Raw genomic sequence first — 23,961 nt, 5'->3', positions numbered from 1 at the left:
TTAACTGGCCTCCCAGAGCAGAGATAGGTGCGTCTTTCCCTGGACTTCCTTATATGTTCTCCCATGGCATTCTTCAGCTTGGGGTAAAATCTCAATTAACATGAAGTTTAGCCTCTCCTTCTTGAGATCTTTTCTTTCATTCCCGGCAAAATCTCCAAGAACTCCCCAAGAGCCAACCATACCTCTGAATTCTAAGAGACCAGTTAGGCCACTGGAGCCCCTGCTTTGCTTTCTATTCCTTGGGGTCATTAGTGCACACAGGTGCCACACAGGATGGTAGACTCCCCCTCTTTGCCTAGGAAACACCCAAGTGGCTTCAAGTCTTGTACAGTCTGCCATAGTATTCTGCGTTAGACCTCAAGGTTCAGTTCACTGAATTCACATCACATCTCAGATCACCCATCCTTCTCCAGAGCAGGATCCCAGGACATGTTAGCTGGTCTCACAAAGAGTTCTATATTTAGGAACAAAGGGTGGGGGAAAATAGCCCTCTCTCTTAAAAATAGCCTTCTCTCTTAAAACCTCAAGCCCTAAGGTTGAGTCCTGGCTTTGCTTGCTCTTCATCCATTTTCCAAGATGTCCTTTCCCTGCCAGCAGACTTTGGTAAAACCCACCCAATCGAACCTGTTATTCACTATTCATGACCCAAACTGTCTCTCTTCCAAGAATCATGGGTTGAAGCCCTATCTCCCCATGTCACTGTATTTGGAGTCAGGACACTTAAGGAAGTAAGTATCAGGTGGCCAAAGGATTGGAGTTTCAGCTTCAGCATCAGTCCTTCCAATTAATATTCAGGACTGATTTCCTTTAGGATGGACTGTTTGGATATCCTTGCAGTCCAATGGACTCTCAAGAGTCTTCTCAAGTGCCACAGTTCAAAAGCGTCAATTCTTTGGCTCTCAGCTTTCTTTATAGTTCAATTCTCACATCCATACATGACTACTGGAAAAACCATAGCCTTGACTAGATGGACCATCATTGGCAAAGTAATGTCTCTGCTTTTTAATATGCTGTCTAGGTTGGTCATAACTTTTCTTCCAAGGAGTAAGCGTTTTTTAATTTCATGGCTGCAGTCACAATCTGCAGTGATTTTGGAGCCCCCAAAATAAAGTCTGTCACTGTTTCCCCATCTATTTGCCATGAAGTGATAGGACCAGGTGCTATGATCTTAGTTTTCTGAATGTTGAGCTTTAAGCCAACTTTTTCACTCTCTTCTTTCACTTTCATCAAGAGGCTCTTTAGTTCTTCTTCGCTTTCTGCCATAAGGGTGGTGTCATCTGCATATCTGAGGTTATTGATATTTCTCCCAGCAATCTTGATTCCAGCTTGTGCTTCATCCAGCCCACCGTTTCTCATGATGTACTCTGCATATAAGTTAAATAAGCAGGATGACAATATACAGCCTTGACGTACTCCTTTTCCTATTTGGCAACAGTCTGTTGTTCCATGTCCAGTTCTAACTGTTGCTTCCTGACCTGCATACAGATTTCTCAGGAGGCAGGGCAGGTGGTCTGGTATTCCCATCTCTTTTAGAATTTTCCACAGTTTATTGTGATCCACACAGTCAAAGACTTTGGCATAGTCAGTGAAGTAGAAATAGACGTTGTTCTGGAACTCCCTTCCTTTTTCAGTGATCCAACGGATGTTGACAATTTGATCTCTCGTTCCTCTTTTCTAAATCCAGCTTACTATAAGATTATTTAAAAGGGTAATATTGATTAACACGGATAAAATACATTTCTTATAATTGGTAGTTGAATTTAGAGCCTTGAATAAATTCAGATTCGATACTGTAGGCAACAGTGCTAGATACACATTAACGGTGCCTTCCAATGCATCGTATCAGTAAGAATATACAGGCCAGGCCACTGTTCCACTTGTGGGGAGTTTATTGTATCAAGTGGTTCAGGTGTTTTCACCTCCATCCATTGCAAAATTTCCCATCAACTTTTCACCTATTGATTACTGCCAGGATCCTGTATATCGTTAGGGCTTGCGAAATGGTGCCTTTCACATTTTTATCATTACTTCTGTTTTATTGGTGGTGGTGGTTTTGCCACTAAGTCCTGTCTGACTCTTGTGACCCCATGGACTGCAGCCTGCCAGACTCCTCTGTCCATGGGATTTCCCAGGCAAGAATACTGGAATGGGATACCATTTCCTTCTCCAGGGTCTATATTCTTAACTAACGTTGTTACCTTCTGTAAATCTTTCCCTCACCTACTATTCAGTTACCCCTAAATACTATTCATAAAGGAAAGAGTGTTTAATTCTTTCCCATTACATATCAATTTTCAGAGTAGTAAAGAATGGTATAAGTCTGGTAAAATAAGCTGTAAGTACTATTGTTGGATTTAAATTTAAGATCTGTGTGAAGACATGTGATACACATAAGCCACATACTGAAAATTACATTAAAAACAATCTACTTGGACTACAATATGAAGAAAAGATAGAAGAAGGGCACTGGAAATAGAAATACAGCAGTAGTCTTATCAAGAGGTGATCATCAGGCTTTACATAATATATTTTGCTCATTTCTTTAAATTTTGTCATTTCAACTTTTATCTCCTAAGAACTGGGAGTTTATGTGTGGATTTCTTTTGAGTTTTATCATTTTAATGTAATTGATATGCTAAATTTAATAATAATACATAAAAATTTACTGTAAATGTGATGTATTAGAGGTATGCTTTCCCTTTTTTTCTAATAATAGATCTTAATGTGTTACTGTTATTCTTGTTTAAGCCTCAGGAATACACTTGGACCTTGGGGATTGTTATATCTTTGTTTTCATAATAAACTCCTACACTGTTTCTGAGGTTGATTCTTGGAGCAAGCAACTTACTCATAAATATAATTTGCATATGCCTGCCAGATCATGTACTTCTTCCCCTGCACCTTAGCAGACCCACATTGAATTAATTAATTTAATTAGTTCAAACACTTATTGAAGAATAACTGTCTGCCAGACTCCAAGGATAAAATGATGGCTTGGGCTCAGACTACCTTCAAAAAGCTCGAAGTACAAAGAAGACAGACAAATGATGAGATAATTGAAATCCATTTCTGTGGATTCAGTTGTAGAGGCATGTCCAGTGTGCAGTGGTGGCAAAGGGAGAGGAAGGTCATCCATTGCAGAGTAGGAGGGGTGGTGGGAGAGTGGCTGAGCGATCAGCTTTCTGAGACGGAGCAGGGAAACATTGCTGATGTTGTTGGTGAGACATAAGGCTGATGAGATAAAACAAGCAATAGTAATCTCTTCAGTGATCCCAGGGACAAAGTGACAGATACATACTGGACACACGTAAGTTGCTAATGATAGATAGGAAATGTTTAGTTGTTTGCCAAATTATATATATATATATATAATATTAAGTATAGTAAACATGCTGCCATTTTGCCTGTATAGAAGCTTCCATTTTTCCTGTTAAACCTGCCCTACTGTATGACTGTTACCTAGAAGGCAGTGTCCTTCCCTCACTCTTGGGCTTTCTGAAAGATAATGGAAACTAAAATATCCTCGAGTCATGCATGGGAATCTATACTGAAGAATAGTTCCATCTATAAACTGTTGAATAACAGCAGTTAAAGAACTTAGTAAAAGATCAGAAATAAAGAAACCTTATTGTTATTTCAGCCATTTACTGGAAATTGAGTAGCAAAGCAGGATATGTAGTGGTCCAACTGGTCTTGCCTGTTGTTTGGAAGTGGGGCTGAATCTTGGAAGTACTTGAAGAATTTGGGGGTGGAATAAGAAAGCAAGTCTCAATGTGGAAAGTCTAAGCTTTTTTCTAACAGCAGTTCTACTTGGTAGACTTTCCTGTAGGCTATATTTTAAGGGTCCTTAAAAGAAAATTTCTAAGTGCTGCATTAAAAAAATTATTGAATACATTGTCACAGGAGAGTAATGAAAATAACATTTGATGCTAAGCATAGTTTACATTAGGGTAAATACATGAGAATCGAATATATTGAGTTTTCATGGCAGAATCTCTTGATGTTAACAAGAAGTATAACATTCTTTTTAACTGACACCCTGAGTAAAAACAGTCATAAGCCTTCCTGATTGACTGGAGTTTTAACAAATTCTTTGGTTTTTTTCAGTGAATTTTTTTTATATGAATTAATCAGCATTGTTTCATTTTTGGGTGTTGTATTAACGTAAAATAAAATGAAGAATGCACAATTATAATAAGGATGGAAACATGACATCTTTTACAGAATTAAGTAAACTATAAACCAGAGAAGAATATGAAATGGCTGCGGATGTGAGACTGGCAGCATTTAGTGTGTATTTTAAGTAAACAATGAATTATTTAAGTTTATAATGAGGGCATGGCAACCCACTCCACTATTTTTGCCTGGAGAATCCCATGGACAGAGGAACTTGACAGGCTACAGTCCACAGAGTTGCAGAGTCAGATACAACTGAAGCGACTTAGCACACAAGGTATTTAAAATTTTATTTTCTGTACAAAAGCAATGCAAGCTCACCAAAAGAAGAGAAAAACAAGTGGAAGTCATTTTCAGCCATAAGAGTGTTTGTTATTTGTTTTTCTTTAAATTAGATGCTTTCTGAGAATTTAATAGTTGTTGCAATATGATTAATGCAATAGTTGTTAAACAGGGTGATGAATGATATAACATTTTAAAATATTACACCTGTAATTTCTAATCCTATAGCTGGAAATAATGACTTCTGAAAACCATTCTGTTGTAAGAAAAAAAGTCAGTTGAGTAGCCTTTCTTAATTATGCAAATATACAAGCCAGGATATTTCAGACTGGGTGTGGGAGCCCTTTGTCTCCTTGGGATGCATACTTCCTGTCCTGTCATCTCATAGTTCTGTGAGAGGGCAGGGAGATGGAGGGCTGATTTACACGTGCGGCCTGTGGAGCTCTCTGTGTGGCAACCAACCACACTCTACCACTTCTTCCCCGCATTGTGGTTTACATTAGTCTGCTCAGGCTGCCATAACAGAACATCATAGACTCAGTGGCTTAAATGACAGAAGCTTATTTTCTCATAATTCTGGAGACTGGAAGTCCAAGATCGAGGTGCCCACAAAGTTCATTTCTGGTAAGACTTCTCTTCCTCGCTTCGCGACCTTTTCACTGTGTTCGCACACAGCTTTTTCTCCATGTGTACGCACTCCTGATGTCTATTCCTATTCTTATGTGAACACCAATCTTGTTGGTATAGGGCCCTACACATTTATGACCTCATCTCACATGCTAGTAAAGTAATACTCAAAATTCTCCAAGCCAGGCTTCAACAATACAGGAACCGTGAACTTCCAGATGTTCAAAATGGTTTCAGAAAAGTCTGAGGAACCAGAGATTAAATTGCCAACATCTGCTGGATCACTGAAAAAGCAAGAGAGTTCCAGAAAAACATCTATTTCTGCTTCATTGACTATGCTAAAGCCTTTGACTGTGTGGATCACAATAAACTGTGGAAAATTCTGAAAGAGATGAGAATACCAGACCGTCTGACCTGTCTCTTGAGAAACCTGTATGCAGGTTAGGAAGCAACAGTTAGAACTGGACATGGAACAATAGAATGGTTCCAAATAGGAAAAGGAGTATGTCAAGGCTGTATATTGTCACCCTGCTTATTTAACTATATGCAGAGTACATCATGAGAAACGGTGGGCTGGATGAAGCACAAGCTGGAATCAAGATTGCCAGGAGAAATATCAATAACCTCAGATATGCAGATGACACTACCCTTATGGCAGAAAGTGAAGAAGAACTAAAGAGCCTCTTGATGAAAGTGAAAGAGAAGAGTGAAAGAGTTGGCTTAAAGCTTAACATTCAGAAAACTAAGATCATGGCATCTGGTCCCATCACTTCACGGGAAATAGATGGGGAAACAGTGGAAACAGTGAGAGACTTTATTTTTGGGGGCTCCAAAATCACTGCGGATGCTGACTGCAGCCATGAAATTAAAAGATGCTTACTCCTCGGAAGGAAAGTTATGACCAACCTAGACAGCATATTAAAAAGCAGAGACATTACTTTGTCAACAAAGATCCATCTAGTCAAGGCTACGGTTTTTCCAGTAGTCATGTATGGATGTGAGAGTTTGACTATAAAGAAAGCTGATCACCGAAGAATTGATGCTTTTGAACTGTGGTGTTGGAGAAGACCCTTGAGAGTCCCTTGGACTACAAAGAGATCCAACCATCCATCCTAAAGGAGATCAATCCTGGGTGTTCATTGAAAGGACTGATATTGAAGCTGAAATTCCAATACTTTGGCCACCTGATGAGAAGAACTGACTCATTTGAAAAGACCCTGATGCTGGGAATGATTGAAGGTTGGAGGAGAAGGGGATGACAGAGGATGAGATGGTTGGATGGCATCACCGACTCAATGGACATGAGTTTGAGTAAACTCCAGGAGTTGGTGATGGACAGGGAGGCCTGGCATGCTGCAGTCCATGGGGTCACAAAGAGTCAGACATGACTGAGCGACTGAACTGAACCGAATAGTAATCTAGTTTCAATTTGTGGCCCATTAACAGCAATTGTGCATGTCTCTATGTACTTGCTTTTATTTTCCATCGTTTTAAACTACTTCTACTTCTAGTGTTTGTCAAGGAAAGTTATGACCAACCTAGATAGTATATTAAAAAGCAGAGACATTACTTTGCCAACAAAGGTCCGTCTAGTCAAGGCTATGGTTTTTCCAGTGGTCATGTATGGATGTGAGAGGTGGACTGGGAAGAAGGCCGATTGCTGAAGAATTGATGCCTTTGAACTGTGGTGCTGGAGAAGACTCTTGAGAGTCCCTTGGACTGCAAGGAGATCCAACCAGTCCATTCTAAAGGAGATCAATCCTGGATGTTCATTGGAAGGACTGATGCTGAAGCTGAAACTCCAATACTTTGGCCACCTCATGCAAAGAGTTGACTCACTGGAAAAGACTCTGATGCTGGGAAGGATTGGGGGCGGGAGGAGAAGGGGACGACAGAGAATGAGATGGCTGGATGGCATCACCAACTCAATGGACATGAGTTTGAGTGAACTCCGGGAGTTGGTGATGGACAGGGAGGCCTGGCGTGTTGTGATTCATGGGGTCGCAAAGAGTCAGTCACGACTGAGCGACTGAACTGAACTGAACTATGTACTTGCTTTTATTTTCCATCGTTTTAAACTACTTCTACTTCTAGTGTTTGTCACTGTGTTGGTCTTTACCTACCCTTCAGAGCTTTATTAAGTCCCTTTCTGAACCAGACAAAAGGGAAGCAAATAATTACACAGTTTAGGTTTTCTTTCAAATTTTTAGATTTAAGAGTCAGAAGATTTTAGGTATCTTTCAAGACACAATGTTGAGTCAAGGAAAACAATTTTCCAAAAATTATCATGCCATAATAAACATCTAATGCATATGCTTCAATAAAAAGAGTTATCAAAGAGATGTCCTGTGCTTAGTTGTTCCATCATGTTCGACTTTTTGCGACATGCATGCTAAATTGCTTTAGTTGTGTCTGACTCTTTGTGACCCTATGGATTGTAGACCTCCAGGCTCCTCTGTCCATGGAATTCTCCAGGCAAGAATACTGTAATGGGTTGCCATGCCCTCCTCCAGGGGATCTTTCCAACCTAGGGACTGAACCCAGGTCTCCTGTACTGCGGGCAGATTCTTTATGAAAGGGATATCAAAGGTTTTTCTCATACTCTATTGACAAGTGTCTACCTAGAGTGCATGTTGAGAAGAATTCTAAAGCAAATTATGACTCAGGATGAAGGAACACAGTAGAAATTCTATTATTGGACAAAACTGAGGTGAGTAGTTAATCAAAACTGTCAAACCACAGAATGATTTTTAAATAATAATAGAAGTATTATATTACTTATAGAATATAGAAGTATTATAGAAGTATATTTCTATAATAGTATATACACAAAATAATAGAAGTATTATAATATATAGTATATTACAATATACAAAAGCACATTTAAGGCCTAGACCTTTCACTGTATTGGGCCTATGAGTCCACTGATTGGTCCTCCAGTTTCATAAATGTCATTCAAAGGCTTCATCTACAATTTCTAGTTTGTTTCATTAGAGTACAGTGAGGATATAAAAGCACTTGCAAAGCCATCTAAGATAGATTCTTACAATATTTTTATGATTTTCTCCTTACTTCTTTAAGTTATTTTGTCCACACCTAAATGTTTTAGCTATTTCTCTTTACCCAGTCTTTTGAAGGTTTCAATACGGTTGCCATAGAAACAATGTCATATTTTGCAAATATATTTAGGTGGTTTAGACAATCTTTAAAATCAATTAAAATTACAGTAACATATATAGTTGGCAGGCATATAAGTAACTGCCCACATGATTCTTTCTAGCTTCTGGTCTCTGTACTGGTATACTAGAGCTGCTAAAACAAAGTACCATAAATCATGTAGTTTAAATAACAGAAATGTATTGGTTGGGGGCGGGAGGAGAAGGGGACGACGGAGAATGAGATGGCTGGATGGCATCACCGACTCTGTGGACATGAGTTTGAGTGTACTCTGGGAGTTGGTGATGGACAGGGAGGCCTGGCATGCTGTAATTCATGGGGTCGTGGAGAGTCGGACACGACTAAGCGACTGAACTGAACTGAACTGATTGTCTCACAATTCTGGAGTCTACAGGTCCAAGATCAAAGTTCAGCAAGATTGATTCCTTTGGGGGCTTTGTGAGAGAATCTGTTCCATACCTCTTACCTAGCTTCTGGTGATTTGTTGTCAATCTTCAGCCTTCTTTGGCTTGTAGGAGCATCATCTCAATCTCTGCCTTCATTTTCACAACGTTCTCCATGTGTGGTCTGTGTCTTAATGTTCCCTTCTGATGGGGATACCAGTCATGTTGGATTTAAGGCCTACCCTAATCCAGTACAACCTTGTCTTAACTAATTACATCTTTAATGACCCTATTTCCAAATAACACCACACTCTTTGGAGAGTTTGTAATTTAAGACTTCAGCATGTGAATTACGAGGGGACCTGACTTAACCCACAATAGTCTCAATCAGTAAGTTTCATAGAAAGGGTGGAAATTTTAGTTTAATGAAGGGAGCTTCGAATGTAAAAGATTAATTAATGAATTTTGCCATGAGAGTAGGGTCTTGGATAGGAAAGTACGTATTGTCATATATTTTTCTGGGATCATGCTATATTTATAAAACTTGACACTGTATTTTATTTTCCAGGAGTGTGTTTGAGGAAAAAGTCACTGGAAGGAAAAGGTCCAAAAAAAAATTAATCTCAGTTCATTATCCTTTAACTTGAATTTCTCAATTAAAGTTGTGCAAACAAATCAGGTATTTGCATATTCTAAAACAAGCCATTATTTAAATATCCTTGATTCTCATTCTTGTACATCTGAAGAAAGAATAATAATGATAAACTGGTATCTTTTATACAGTTCCTTATTACTCAAAGACATCTCTTTCCAAACAATAATCATAAGTCCTTTGCCTTCAATCTGCCTTTTTCTCTTTCTTTGGTTAGGTTTATGTGTGTTCTAATTCTATATCAGAGTGCAAATTGGAGTAAAGGAATAAGATAAAGAAAACTTTTTCACTGTGTTTATGTGACATTCCATTCTACAAAGAGCAAGGCTTTCATCTTTAATCCGATATCCACTTAACTACACTATAGAAGATTTATTTTGACCCCCTCTTGTTTCAGAAGGGGCTCAAAAGTCTGTAGCAATTTTTGACACTTTGCTAGAATGTTTTTCTGACCCCCCCCCACTACACACTCACTCCTCCCTGCCTCATTTTCATATGGACACAAAGAGTTGGGATAAAATGATGGTTCATTATAGTGGTACAGAGCTCTTATCTTCATCCGGCAAGAGTCATTTCCTTCCAAAGATTGAAATGCAAATGTGAAAATTAATGATAACTGCATTATCTGATAGCAGAGATAATACCAATTCACTGTCAGAGTAATACACAGTCATTCTACGATTTCCTCCGCTTCTCACAATATTCTTCTTACTGTCAGACTATATCTATGGTTAACTATGTTTCATAGGTTTCTGTTAATTTACTTCAAATGGCATTTCCCAGATCTTATATCTACCACATTTTCCCAATCAAAAAGGAAACTAAATCAGAACTGTAATCTCCAAGCCCTTCTTTGGACTAGTAAAGGGGAAAAAAAAAAAAATCCTCTGTATCATTAGTATGTGCTTCCTCACTGAAGTCTCCCGGCTGCCATTCTACTTTAAACAAAACAGTCCCCATCTTCACAGTTTAATTTCAGGCACAGATCACAACTAGCTTGATCCTCCGCATGCAACCACAACACTGACAAGCAACTGAAAAGCGGTGACATTTATTGATTTCTTGACCAATTTTTAGTCCAGATGCAACAAGTACACATATCTGATTTTATGCTAAACATTTATTCTTGAAAATTTACTTACATTAAAATTTCTTTTACTGAATTATGTTTTAAATACAGTTGACTAGAACATAGTTAATATAACCCTGTGATGATTTCTAATAGCAAAATATGGCAAGGTTAATTCACTATACAAATGTGAGCTTATCATCTGTAAGACATTATAAAGGCTTCTAAGGCACAATTGCCAAAATGATACTAAAAATAATATTAACAGCTATCAATTTAGCACTTATGAAGCTTTGATCTCCATGTTTTACATAGAAAGTCTCAATAATGATGTAGTAATTACAATTAGCCCCACTTTATAAATAAGGAAACTAAGCCCTTGGCGAGTTAGTAACTAACCCAATGTATCATGAGAAATGCCAGGCTGGATGAATCACAAGCTGGCATCAAGACTGCCAGGAGAAATATCAACAATTTCAGATATGCAAATCTACCTCTCTACTGGCAAAAAGTGAAGAGGAACTGAAGAGTCTCTTGATGAGCATGACAGAGGAGAGTGGAAAAGCTGCTTAAAACTCAACATTCAAAAAACTAAGATCATGTTCTGGCAATTCAATACAGCTCTAAAATTTGTGCATTTTCTCCTGTAATCAAGATCATTATCTGCTTTCTAGGTTGACATGCTTAATTACTGCATCCTACCTAACTGTAATACATGGATAATTAAAGAATATTAAAGGAGAGAAATGGCATCAAAAAAGAGAGTGTGAACACTGGTCAGAATGGCCATCATTTAAAAGTCAACAAATAACAAATGCTGGAGAGGGTGTGGAGAAAAGAAAACCCTCCTACGCTGCTGTTGGTAATGCAAGTTGGTGCAGCCACCATGGAGAACAGTATGGGGGTTCCTCAAAAAACTAAAAACAGTTTCCATATGATCCAGAAATCTCATTCCTCGGCAAAAATCTGGACAAAACTATAATTCAAAAAGATACATGGACTCCTAAGTTCACAGCAGCACTATTCATTTACAATAGCCAAGACATGAAAACAACCTAAATGTCCATCAACAGAGGGACAGATAAAGAAGATGTGGTACATATACAGAATGGAATATTACTCAATAAAAAAGAATGATATAATGCTATTTGCCACAAAATGGATGGAACTAGAGATTATCATACTAAGTGAAGTCAGATGTGGAAGTCACTTATATGATGTCACTTACATGTGGCGTCTAAAATATGATACAACTGAACTCATTTACAAAACAGACTCATAGATATAGAAAATAAACTTATGGTTGCCCAGGGGGAGGTTAGAGGTTAGCAGATGCAAACTATTATACATAGAGTAGATAAACAAGGTCCTACTGTATAGCACAGGGAACTATATTCAATATTCTGTGATAAATCAGAATGGAAAAAAATATAAAAAGGAATGTTTAATGGAATCATTTTGCTGCATAGTAGAAATTAACATAATATTGTAAATCAACTATATCTCAATAAAAAACAAAAGTTTATTGACAGCATAATATTATATGTTTGGACTTCTTTCTAGCACCTTTCACAGTTTTTTAGTGTACAATGTTTGTTTATTAAGTAGTTAAATGTATGAGTACTGGCAGACTGAATTACTTGTGAGAAGGGTGATAAAAGAAAAGGCATTTAGTTAAAAAGAAGATGGAAATGATATGAAAGGTATGAAAAGTAAGTGTCCGACTCTTTGCGACCCCATGGACAAGAGTCCACCAGGCTCCTCTGTCCACGGAATTCTAGGCAAGAATACTGGAGTGGGTAGCCATTTCCTCCTGCAAGAGATCTTCCCAACCCAGGAATCAAATCCGAGTTTCCTGAATTGCAGGCAGATTCTTTACCCTCTGAAGTGCGGTATAGGCAAATGCAGATGAAAAGGAACAGCAGTGGATAACAAGTATCATTTGAACTAGATTCCAAGCAAGGTAGTGTCAAGGTAATTTTCTTGAGAGAAAGAAAGAAGAATGAAAGTTGCAAATAGATGTGTGAAATATTGAAATAATGAGGCAATGACTTTTATATTGGCCTCAACTTTATTAGCCTAGTGTGAAACTAGCACTTCACACAAATATGAAAGACACCTAAGAAATTGAAGATGAATATTCAAATAAGAGTCACAAGTATTTAAACATTAAAGAATTTCACCATTAGAAATCTTTACAAATGGAAGATAATTTTCCTAAAGATTGCTTGCATGCGTGCACGCTAAGTCACTTCATTTGTGTCTAACTCTTTGCAAACCCATGGACAGTAGCCCACTAGGCTCGTCTGTCTATGGGATTCTCCAGGCAAGAATACTGGAATAGGTAGCCATGCCCTCCTCCAGGGGATCTACCTGACCCAGGGATCGAACCAGCATCCCCTAAATTTCTTGCATTGGCTGATGAGTTCTTTACTACTAGAACCACCTGGGAAGCCCCAAAGATTGCTCAGGTTCCACCTTTACGAGTTAGCAGAGGTACAAACAATTACTAAATGTACCTTTTAGATGAACAACAAATAAGGAAAAATTTCACTGGGGAATCTATATTTGATACAAATCTAACACTTTAGATTGAAGGTGATTCATTATGGAATTAAGCCATCAAGAAAAGTTGTGGAGTTGTCTTCAATCAAACTTTAAAAATAAGGTAAATCCTGATCCATCTTAAATGATGTCAGCTCTGTGCCTCAAATTATTTAGATAATTTCCTTGTCCTTAGATTCTGTTCTATTTTTTAGAGACAACTGTCCATCTTAGGGTGACTATCAGAACTGGGTGGGAGGTCTTCTTAAAGTTAGAAGACCTTGAAATCACACCTGACTCATCGCCTCATGTCTTAACTCACAATTTATGGCTAAATTCAAAACTATATGCTCAGCATTACAAAAGCTTACCCTTGTGGTGTCAGATGTACTACTGAACTTTAAAACAGAAATGCCAAAAAGAATTTTTAAAGGTTCTGCTTCAAGTCTCAACAATTTCAAAGCCATAATAATGATCATTAGCACTTTCTGTGCATGATCTGGTTTAATTCTCACAAAAGCCTTAAGAGGCATTAATATCACTTTCCACATTTTAACAAACCAGAACAATGGCACAGAGAGATTAAGCAATTTGCCAAAAATTATTCAGCAAGTAAGCAGCAAATCCAGAATTTGAACCTAAACCTTTAGAATCCAGAACTCATTTTCTAACATGTATGGAAACCTCAAAAACTTCCTCTCCTTAATACAGTAGTGAAATACCAATAATTTTTCTGAAAAAAAAAAAAAAAAGAAATTTGGGTAAAAATACTGATGTAATTAGGCTTCCCCGGAGCACAACAGTAAAAAGAATACGCCTGCATTGCAGGAGATGCAGGAGACGATTCAATCCGTGAGTTGGGAAGATCCCCTGGAGGAGGAAACGGCAACCCACTCCAGTATTCTTGCCTGGAAAATCTCACGGACAGAGGAGCCTGGCGGCCTACAGTCCAAGGGGCTGCAGAGTCAGACATGACTGAAGAACTGAGTGTGAGCATGACTGATGTAATCACTATTCATGCCAAAGAAAAAGTCCAGAAACATCCTGTATACTTTCTCCTGATTGGAGGAAAGCAATGAATTGTTATACCTTAAAAGCTACATGTCCAATAGGTAATCTTTTGTTACGAATCAACTCCATTAATCAGAGGATGTCAAAATAATGAACTCCCCTTTATTTTTCGAAACACCTATAGGGAAAAATGTGTTACTGATTCTACAACATACAGAGGATGGGTTTCCTCTAGGTATACCTGCTTGGAGTTGCACATTTTTCCTTTAAACTTTGTGCGTATTCAAATGTGCCACAGAAAGAGTGTATACATTTTCACTGATATCAACTTAATAAAACCAGATACATTAAGTACATTAAATAACTCAGATGTGAAAAATCTTATCATGCTTTACCCTTGACCCTCTCCTTTTTTACTTAACATATGACTTTATTTCTGGAAAATATTCCTGAAAAAGGTAGCATTGGGTGTTCAGTATGTGATTAATAATTCAATACCACTCTGAAATTTGCTTACATACTTCCAAGTCACGGGGAACACTGTGGGCCCCAGACTTGAGCAAGGAGGAAAACCAGCCACCTCCAAGTTTGCCCCTTTGAGAGAATCCAGAATGTACCATTTGCAGGTAGGCATATCAGAAAGGCCATCTAATCTAAATGTAAAAAGTCTTCAGGGTAGCCAATACATACCTAATTCCATGAATGAACAACCATACAACATAAAGTTGCCCACCTTTTTTAAGTTAAATTCAATCTCCAAGGACAAAAACTTTTTTCCAAAGTTTATTCTTATTTTTTTTAATCAAGGGAATTCTTACCTATATTGAGACAGAAGTATTATGCGATAACGTGAAAATGCCAAATGTCCACATTTTCTTTCAAACGCTTAAAATTTGGTACTATAGTACTTTAAATATAATACATTTTGATCCAAAATCTTGTGTAACACTATGCTATAGTATACAGAATACAAACATTTGCATATGTTATAAATAACATTAGAAATGACATCATAATAATCAGATATACTGTATCTTCATTTTTGTTTGCATTATATTTTCCAGCTGCTGGTTTCAGAAAATTACCACTGGAGTTCCTCTCTTCTTCATGCACAACAGAGAGCAATTTGCAAAGTCATGCAAGGGTGAAAATGTGATTGAAACATAGGGATCTTTCTTAATGAAAAATGTTACTGCTTTGGAAATTATGGCTAAAACTATTTCAAAACTCGTGTATATCCTTAAGCCCTATGACATAATCGTCTCCGTTTATAAATATACCATAAACTGCAAATTAATTGGCACCAAATAAAGTTGGCATAAAGGTTTTTTATCCACAGCGTTCTTATAACTGTATATATTTTTATAAAATGATGGTGTTTTAGAGTATTTTAAGTTAATTTTTCTTTTTCTTTAAATGATTAAATATCAAGGTCTTTAGAACTGAATTTATTTTTCATTTGCAAAAGTGAAAATGTTACCAAAATCTTGAATCAAAGGGGAGTATCTATTAATATTTTCTAAACTTCTAAACACATACTGTGACTGAATTATGACTTACAACATGACTAAACTAAATGAATTTCTTTGGAGTACTGCTATTATTTGAAGCTTTAAAAGTATGCCCAGTTTAAAGACGGATATGGCATAAAGATCTCTGTTCAAAGAAAATGCAAGTAGAATTGACTAAATTCGTATATTAATAAGAAAGAAAACAAAGATGAAAACTTCAAATAGAGGTAACACTGGTTTTTACATTTTACCAAAGATAAAATCTCCTTTAAATAATGTTATTTATTCAGCCTTCTGTGTAACAAACATACACACACAGTTTTTAAAATCAGAGATGAGAGTGTAAGAGTTTTGTTATTTAATTCAAATTCAAGGGGGAAAAAAAGTGGATAGTAGCAACAGATGGTTGATTTTACATTTTTGTCCTACCTGGTCCATCCCAGTCGTCTGTCTCAACTGCAGGTTGCCCTGGTTTCTCTGACTGCGTGTCCCCATCTGATTCTGCTGTCTCCTGGACTCCTTCTTCATCACCTGGAAAACACCAACATACAGAGAGAAGGAGACGTGATTAAAGCCCTCTGTTTGACATTCAAATCCTCCTATAGGGATGTCCTTAGCATATGTCTAATTATATGATTGCTACATACATGGTCATTATACTGAACACAGGTCTATGATTAATCATTTTGATAACTATCATGGCTCAAAATCAACATTAGTCATAAATAAATAAACTGCTATAAACCCTAAATACATTTCCATAAAATTTTTCATTTGAAATTATCAGTATTAGACAGAAGAAGAAAATGAAAATCCGTATATATTCTTTATACTGCTTTCAATACAGAAAACTGTAACTTGCTTACTTCCAAAGTACATTTTTATAAAGGCAAGATGCAGCAGAGAAGACATATTTGCATTTGGGTTGAAAGTGAGTTATTTTGAAGATTTTTTTTCCTCCATCATTAAGCTTACTAAAATGTGTTTGTATTTATATTTAAAATGGGTATAAAAAGGTCATAATTGAATGATTATCATATAAGATGAGCCAGTCACACAAGTCTTCACAATTTAGGAAGCTATGAACCTATACTTGTTCTTGAATAAGTACAGCTAGTTTGCAAAATCATGCCTTCATTTCACATAAAAAATAAAAATGATGTAATATACTTTGAGCAAAAGTATACTCATGGCAAAGAATGAGAAACATACTAACGTGACCACATTTTAAAAGCAAAAAGTCTAATTTTGCAAGTGCCTTAATTTTAAATGATAATGTAACAAAGTACTGCTGCTTTAAAGAAAAATAACTGACTTTAATACAGTGCAAACAATAATATTAAACATTTCTATTTACAAGGATGACAGAAATCAGAAAACAGAATAACAAGAAAATGTGGTGTGATGACAAAAATGAAAAGAATATAAATTAAAAACAGGGGAACTAAACCTTGAATCTAATAATGCTAAATTTTTAAAGTCAAATTGCTTGCCCTTTGAAGCATTCAATAACTATTTTTCACACAGTTGTTAAATCTCTCATATTAACAGTACTTAAATATTTATATTGTTATAAATTATACATTGAATTTTTAAAATCTTTCACAGTAACCTAGAAAATACAAAATTTTCAGGAAACAATTATTATTACAATAACAGTAGTGTGATGTTAATATGAGTTTTGAAGTTTAAGCTCCATAAATTTTACATTCACACTATATATAGCTTCACAAAAATAAATCATTTAAAAAGTCGAATAAAAGTAAAGAAATAAAATTCAGGAATCCAGTGACAGCTCTGCTGAACTTAATTTCCCTAATACAGAAGCGCTGCCTCTGGTGGGTAACAAAGAATAAAACACATACCCATACCACCAAACTTCATGCCTGGCGCTGAAGGCTCTTTGAAAAGTGAGTTATCTCTTCTTTTCTGGATTATCAAAATGAAATCCTCTCCAGAAAATGTTTATTGAGCATCTACCAGGTTTAAGGAACTATGGTAGGCATAGTAGGATATATATGGAAAAATACCTTTTAAAAGGAGTATAAAACTCATTATAGAGAGCAAGTTCATAAATAGAGTGCAAGACATGGTCCAAGAGCCATAAGAAATGTATGTACAAAGGCTCAGTAGTAACCTAACAGTCTCAATCTTCTGTGCTCCTTTTTTTTAGGTCACAGAGAACGCAGATGCACCAACCAATTGGGAGATCAGAGTTAGAGATCAGCTCTCACTTACTTCTCAGACACAAATAGGACTGGTTCTCAGCCTATACACACGAGGAGGCTCCATGGCCTATTTAGGATATTGGAAGAATTTAAGAAACCTGAAAACTTTGTTACAAACTAAGTCAATGTTACTTAAAACAATATCTTGTACCACCAAATCTTCTGGAGTGCCACAAGGGATGTCTGACCCAGTTCAGGGAAAGCTGAGAGCCAAAGAATTGATACTTTTGAACTGTGGTGATGGAGAAGATTCTTGAGTCCCTTGGACTTCAAGGAGATCAAACCAGTCAGTCGTAAAGGAGATCAGTCCTGAATATTCACTGGAAGGGCTGATACTGAAGTTGAAGCTCCAATAATACTTTGGCCACCTGATGCAAAGAACTGACTCATTCAAAAAGATCCTGATTCTAGTAAAGACTGAAGGCAGGAGGAGAAGGGGATGACAGAGGATGAGATGGTAGGATGGCATCACCAACTCAATGGACATGAGTTTGAGCAAGCTCCCGGAGTTGGTGATGGACAGGGAAGTCTGGCTGCAGTCCATGGGGTCGTAAAGAATCAGACACAACTGAGCAACTGAACTGATACTGACTTACCAATGCTCTATTTTTCTTTTTTTTTTTTTTAGGTAATTAATTTATTTTTTATTGGAGGCAAATTATTTTACAATATTATATTGGTTGGTTTTGCCATACATTGATATGAATTTGCCCCGGGTTTACATAAGTTCCCCCTCCTGAACCCCCCTCCCACCTCCCTCCTCCCTTTATCCTCCCTCTGGGTCATCCCCGCATGCCAGCCCCGAGCATCCTATAACATGCATTGACCCTGAACTAGTGATTCGTTTCACATATGACAACATACGTGTTTCAATGCCATTCTCCCAAATCATCCCACCCTCACCCTCTCCCATAGAGTCCCAAAGACTGTTCTATACATCTGTGTCTCTTTTGCTGTCTCGTATACAGGGTTATCATTTGCATCTTTCTAAATTCCAATGCTCTATTTTTCATGGGGACTATAATTCACACTAGAATCTACCACCTAGGTGAGTGACTGAGTGACCTTTTCCTTGCTTTTAAACGCAATGGAAGTTTAACTCCAGGCACGGGTGCAGAGGAGTCTACAAAGGAAAATGCACCCCCCCCGACCAACAGTGAAGAGTAGAGCCTCAACCTATATATTTTAAAGAACATCTATGCCTCCTAAGCACTTTTCTCATATCTTGTGATCTTGAAACAGGGATGTGAGCATCACAGAGGACTCTGGAGAACATGTACCCAAATGAGACAAGTTTACCCATCAGGAAGTTGATGTAGAGATAGGGTGACTTATCTAAAGTCTTAGAGCTACAACATTTATTTCCACATAAGGAATCTCCCCTAAGCCTTCTCAAGTTTCAGCAATAAATGCTCCCTAGCCATCTGCTTTCCCTAACAAGCAGAACAGTAGGGTTATGGGGGAGCACAGAGAGATATCATGAACACCACCCAAATCAGCAGTCTGTAAAAGGTTAGGGGTTAAATTTGAGTCTCCTATCAGCTTGGCATTCTTTCCAAAACATCCTTTCTTGCCTCCCTATACCCTCCCCATCCCACAAGTTGAAGAAAGAACACATATACCTTAAAATAGTTGAATATTAGTCACAGAGAGATGGATAAAGAAGTAAGCATGAGACTACACTGTTAAAAATCACATATCCAAGGACCCAGAGAACAGAGAGTAAAATTTTCATCAGAACTACTTGGGTAAGTTAAGTATTATATTCAGTTATTGTTTATACCATTCTATGTAAACAGAGAGAAGTAACTTCCTGATTTTTACTATTATATTTTAATTGTTGAAAACACTGTGCTATGGAAAATTCAATCAATAATTAACATTGACAAGGCATATTTTTGAAGATGCAATGAAATATATGAAAAACAAAAAGAAGCTTTCTCTTAAGAACCATATAATCTAGTTAAGGAGACACGCCACATGCATAAAAGAGGTTGCCACTAACAAAAATCACCAGGGTAGTCCATGAATAATTCCAAATGAGATCACATAAGATATAGAAACTCAGAGACCAAAAGCATGAAATGACATTGACCATGGAGAAACTTCTAATTAATTTTGAAGTTCTACCTTCCTGTTGAAGATGGAGAAGCATCGGGGAACTGACATGATAATGTAACACAAATACAGTAATGAACACATATTTATTTTCTATGAACACACTTTGTCAGACCTGTGGTCCTTGAGTTTTCCCTCACTCAATCTGTAATAACAATCTAACTCACATCCCAGACATCCCTTCACCCAGTTTTTTGTGAGAATTAAGTCTACTCTAAAATACTTTATTTGGCAAATTACATATTTGGAAAGAAAAGTATTCAGAAACAGTGAGAAACAAGTATGTGTGGAAGACTATATTGAGTAATCACAACACTTAGAAGTTAAAAGAATTAACTTAGATCTATGGATGTCTGTCTTTATTAGACAGAAGTGATATAAAGCATTCTTAGTTAACTGATTAAAAGACTACTTTGAGTCTCTGAGCACTAAGAATACAAAACAAAGATGGCTCATTCTCTCATACAGCCTGTAGATTAGGACAGAGACAAATGAACAGATTGCAACCTCATGCGATTAATGATTTCATGGGAGCAGTCTATGGTGACAGAAGCACAGGGGCATGATATTGAATGAAAACTTGGTGTCATGGAAGCTTTCCAGAGAAAGGAACCAATAAAATATCTGAAATTTGGAGGCAAAATCTTAAATGACTCTGAACCCCTTAGGTTTCACGTCCAGGGGCTCCAAGTTTAAAAACCATTTTTGTTTTTTTCAGATTAAAAAAGAGAACCATTTCCCCAAAGAAAAAGATTATAGTAGCTAAGTTATTGTGCAGGAAAAATGGTAGCTTGAAGGTGGTGAAACTAAAGACATTTCAGTGATGCAAAAATAGGATCCAGACAGAGTTTTAAGATGTTAACAAGAGACAGTTCAAGAAATATGCCTACTGCTCGATGGTTGACTGAATGAAGTCCTTTCCCTCATTCAGTACAGGCCAAGTTTACCCATGATCATTTTCATCAGTAACTACTAGGACAAGAAGATGGCAGGATGACTACAAATCTTAGCAGACATTTGATACACATAGAACTTTAGTAAATCACTCAAAATGAAAATATTATCATTCAACTATTAAGGGCTTGATTGAACTAGTAATTTCATATAATAAAATGCCTTCATTAAATGTCACTTAACTGCCAAGTCAAAACTGTAGAGCTTAGATTTCAACTTGGGCCAACATCTGCAGCAATACTCAGTATTGATAATCCTGATTCATGGAACAATCATTTTGATCTAATTTGTTTCATTATGCAGCACGTATAATTAGAAAATGACTGAAAATAAATACTGCAGAGTATTCAGTAAAGAAGCATTCAAAAATAGCTGAGAGTACACAATTAACAGCTCTAAAGAAATTACATTTTACAATTATTTTAAACCATTTATGAAACTGAGTAAATGTACAATACTCATCACATTAATAAAAATAAATCCTGAGTGAGAAGAATAAAAGTCATTGATTACTTGTGTTTTCTTAAAGAATCCAAAAATGGAAAAATGACCAAAAGCATAAGAGCATCATATGAAATGATATATTAATATTTAGATATAGAAAACAAAATGGGTCAGAATTAAATTTATATTTATCTCAGTGTCTGTTATGTGCCAAATACTGAAATCATAAAGATGAATAAAGAAGAGATAACGTCACAAAGTTCAGATTCTGCATGGAATTTAAACATGGCTACTATTTCTTAGGCACCATGCAGAACTAGTTAAATGAACATCATATCACATCAACAACTCTGCCATGCATTATTATCCCTCTATTTCAGAAGAGTAAACCAATAGGCAGATATGTGAGAAGATGCCCAAGCACACTGCTGTTAAGTATCAGAGCCAAGAATTGATTCCAAGTCAGTCCAATTCCAAAGACCATACTCCAAACCCATTAGGATATTATAGTTGAATGGAGGTCTAACAACAAAGACAGCAAGATGTGATTAGATAGCTGCTGTCTCCTCATTCTTCATTTTTATTTTAGGTGTACTATTTACTTAGAACTTGCTAAAATCAAATTATACAGAGATGCTTAATCAATAACCATTGCTCACTGTGCAGTTAGAAAATTAGATTTTGGTTTTATACTTTTTAGCATAACCTATTGCAATATCATTACATTTACTAATTAATTGCTTTCAGCACTATTTAATAACTAAGATATGTCACATTTTTCAACTTTTAAACCCTTCATCATTTAAGTTTATTTCAGGAAACCAGCTCTCATTTTTATGGTAATGTTTTCACCTAATTCATTTTTAATCTTTTTACTAATGAAAAATGAAATGATTAAAAAATAATTTAATCAAATATGAAATCTCTAAATTACTTTAAGAAATAGTATTTTCCCCTCACAATAGAGACTTGCTTCTCTCCTACCAATATTTATTCTCACGGAAAATTTATAAATAGAACTTTATTTTGATATTAACCCAATTTCAGCCTCTTCTTGGTTTGAATGGGAATGACTTCATTGACCATCTTTTTTTTAACTTCTATCCATTTTTGATTCTTATATGTTTGAAAGCAGCACTCTAGAGCAGCTTATGAAAAAAAATGGCATGAATAATTAATAGCTAAGATAATGACAAATTTGTTCAGATACTGCTTCAAAAGCTTTGTTGGTAGGAAGAGGAAAGGGAGAGAAAAGGATGCTAGGATGAGTATTATAGAAAGAGCGAGAAATCCATTTGATATCCATTAATTTACTTGCTAAATTCTTTATTCACATGCTTTTAAATAGAAATTTCAGTATATTTTTAGCAAAGCACAAACACATTTAATGGGATAACCACTGTATACATCCAGAGACCAATTCATAAAATGCTGAAATGGAATAAATGTCAAATGGTAACAAAATCTACAATATTTCCGAAATTATGGCTATGCAGTTAATGGTTTTCCATTGCAAGATTAAACTCTTTTGTTGCTCTTTTAAAAGATATCATACATATTTTGTGGGCCCTTCCATTTTTCTTAGTCTAGTTTTCAGAATCAATGAAAACCCTATAGGAGGAAATTGAAGGCGTTATTGAGCACTATAAAACACACCACAAATGACTCAGGGAAATGCACTAGAATAAAGTCTTTGGAACATATGAAACCGTGTCTTTTGATTCCATATTAGACATTGTTGGCAAGGTGGTAAAAGCAGTGGCTCTATTTGCAAGGCAAAATTCATTTCAAAACACAAATAAGTATCTTTTCACTGAAAGTTAGACATTCCTGTAGAAATTAAAGACTTGCCACGTTCTGAGGCAGTCACTTTTTCCGCACAAAATAGCAGCAGTGTTTGAAAGCAGTCATGCAGGCAAACAGCCTTTCTCAATCCTGCTCTTTTAATCCATGTAGTTCCTATCAATATTAACCTCTTATAGAAATTCTTGTACAATGTAACTATTGAACTTTCTTGACTAGGAGTGTTACTGTAGCTGTTAGTCATCCCTATAATGTATTTTGCAATCAGCTAAATCATCAAAGTATTTTTTAACAATGAACAGTTCAGAAGTGACAGATCTACTTTCTTGTTCACAACTGCTTATCAGAGAATAGATATCACATATGTTTTCCAGGTGCTTCCTATAGTTAGGATACCTTCACAGAAGCCGCTCATGAAAGATAAGGTCATAAAAGAGATGAAAAATGTGTGAGCTTCATACACTTATGGTTTTATCATCAGACAAGATAGCTTTGGTTAAAGGACTGTAACAGTCAAAAACAGAAAACTGCAGCTTGTATTGAAGGGCGAGGACATTTAAGTTTAAGATTCAGTTTGTGTTTGCTTTGCCTAATAGCCTCACAATGTTGTTTGGCTTAAAACAATTGTTTGGTTATAGATTATCCAAACAAAGGTGTCATGTTAAATTAACTCTACGTTGCCAAATTACAGACACTGTTACATCTCCTGAGACAAAAAATAAAAACATGCAATTGTTACCCTTTTTTTGCTAATGTCTTAAAAATAAAATCTAAACATTTCAATGGTTTGAATAGAGTACATCCATTATTCTGTGGATCCCTATAATCATGCCTGTCTCAAGTCCCCCTTGACTTACTACAAATATATAAGAAAATGTAGGATTTTGCTGTGTTCTGGATAGTTATATTCAGCACACAAACATTTTTAAATGCATGTGATTTCCTTGTAACTTATATAATAGCCTTTTTCATACCCCAGAGT

General features: G+C 36.4%; 1 protein-coding gene across 1 annotated transcript in view; it reads right to left on the bottom strand.

Annotated features, from left to right (window-relative positions):
• ZFPM2 (zinc finger protein, FOG family member 2) overlaps nucleotides 1-23,961 on the bottom strand; it is a 524,508-nt gene that overhangs the window by 375,464 nt on the left and 125,083 nt on the right. Inside the window, exon 3 of the mRNA XM_088844752.1 lies at nucleotides 15,862-15,963. Coding sequence (XP_088700878.1) covers nucleotides 15,862-15,963 — 102 coding nt within the window. The remainder of the gene's footprint in view (nucleotides 1-15,861; nucleotides 15,964-23,961) is intronic.

The sequence above is a fragment of the Moschus berezovskii genome, chromosome 16 (assembly GCF_049115385.1).
Source record: "Moschus berezovskii isolate FMDL1 chromosome 16, NW_MosBer_1.0, whole genome shotgun sequence".
Taxonomy (NCBI): Eukaryota; Metazoa; Chordata; class Mammalia; order Artiodactyla; family Moschidae; genus Moschus; species Moschus berezovskii.
The sequence above is the reverse complement of the archived record's forward strand: the minus strand, read 5'-3'. Positions and strand labels throughout refer to the sequence as shown.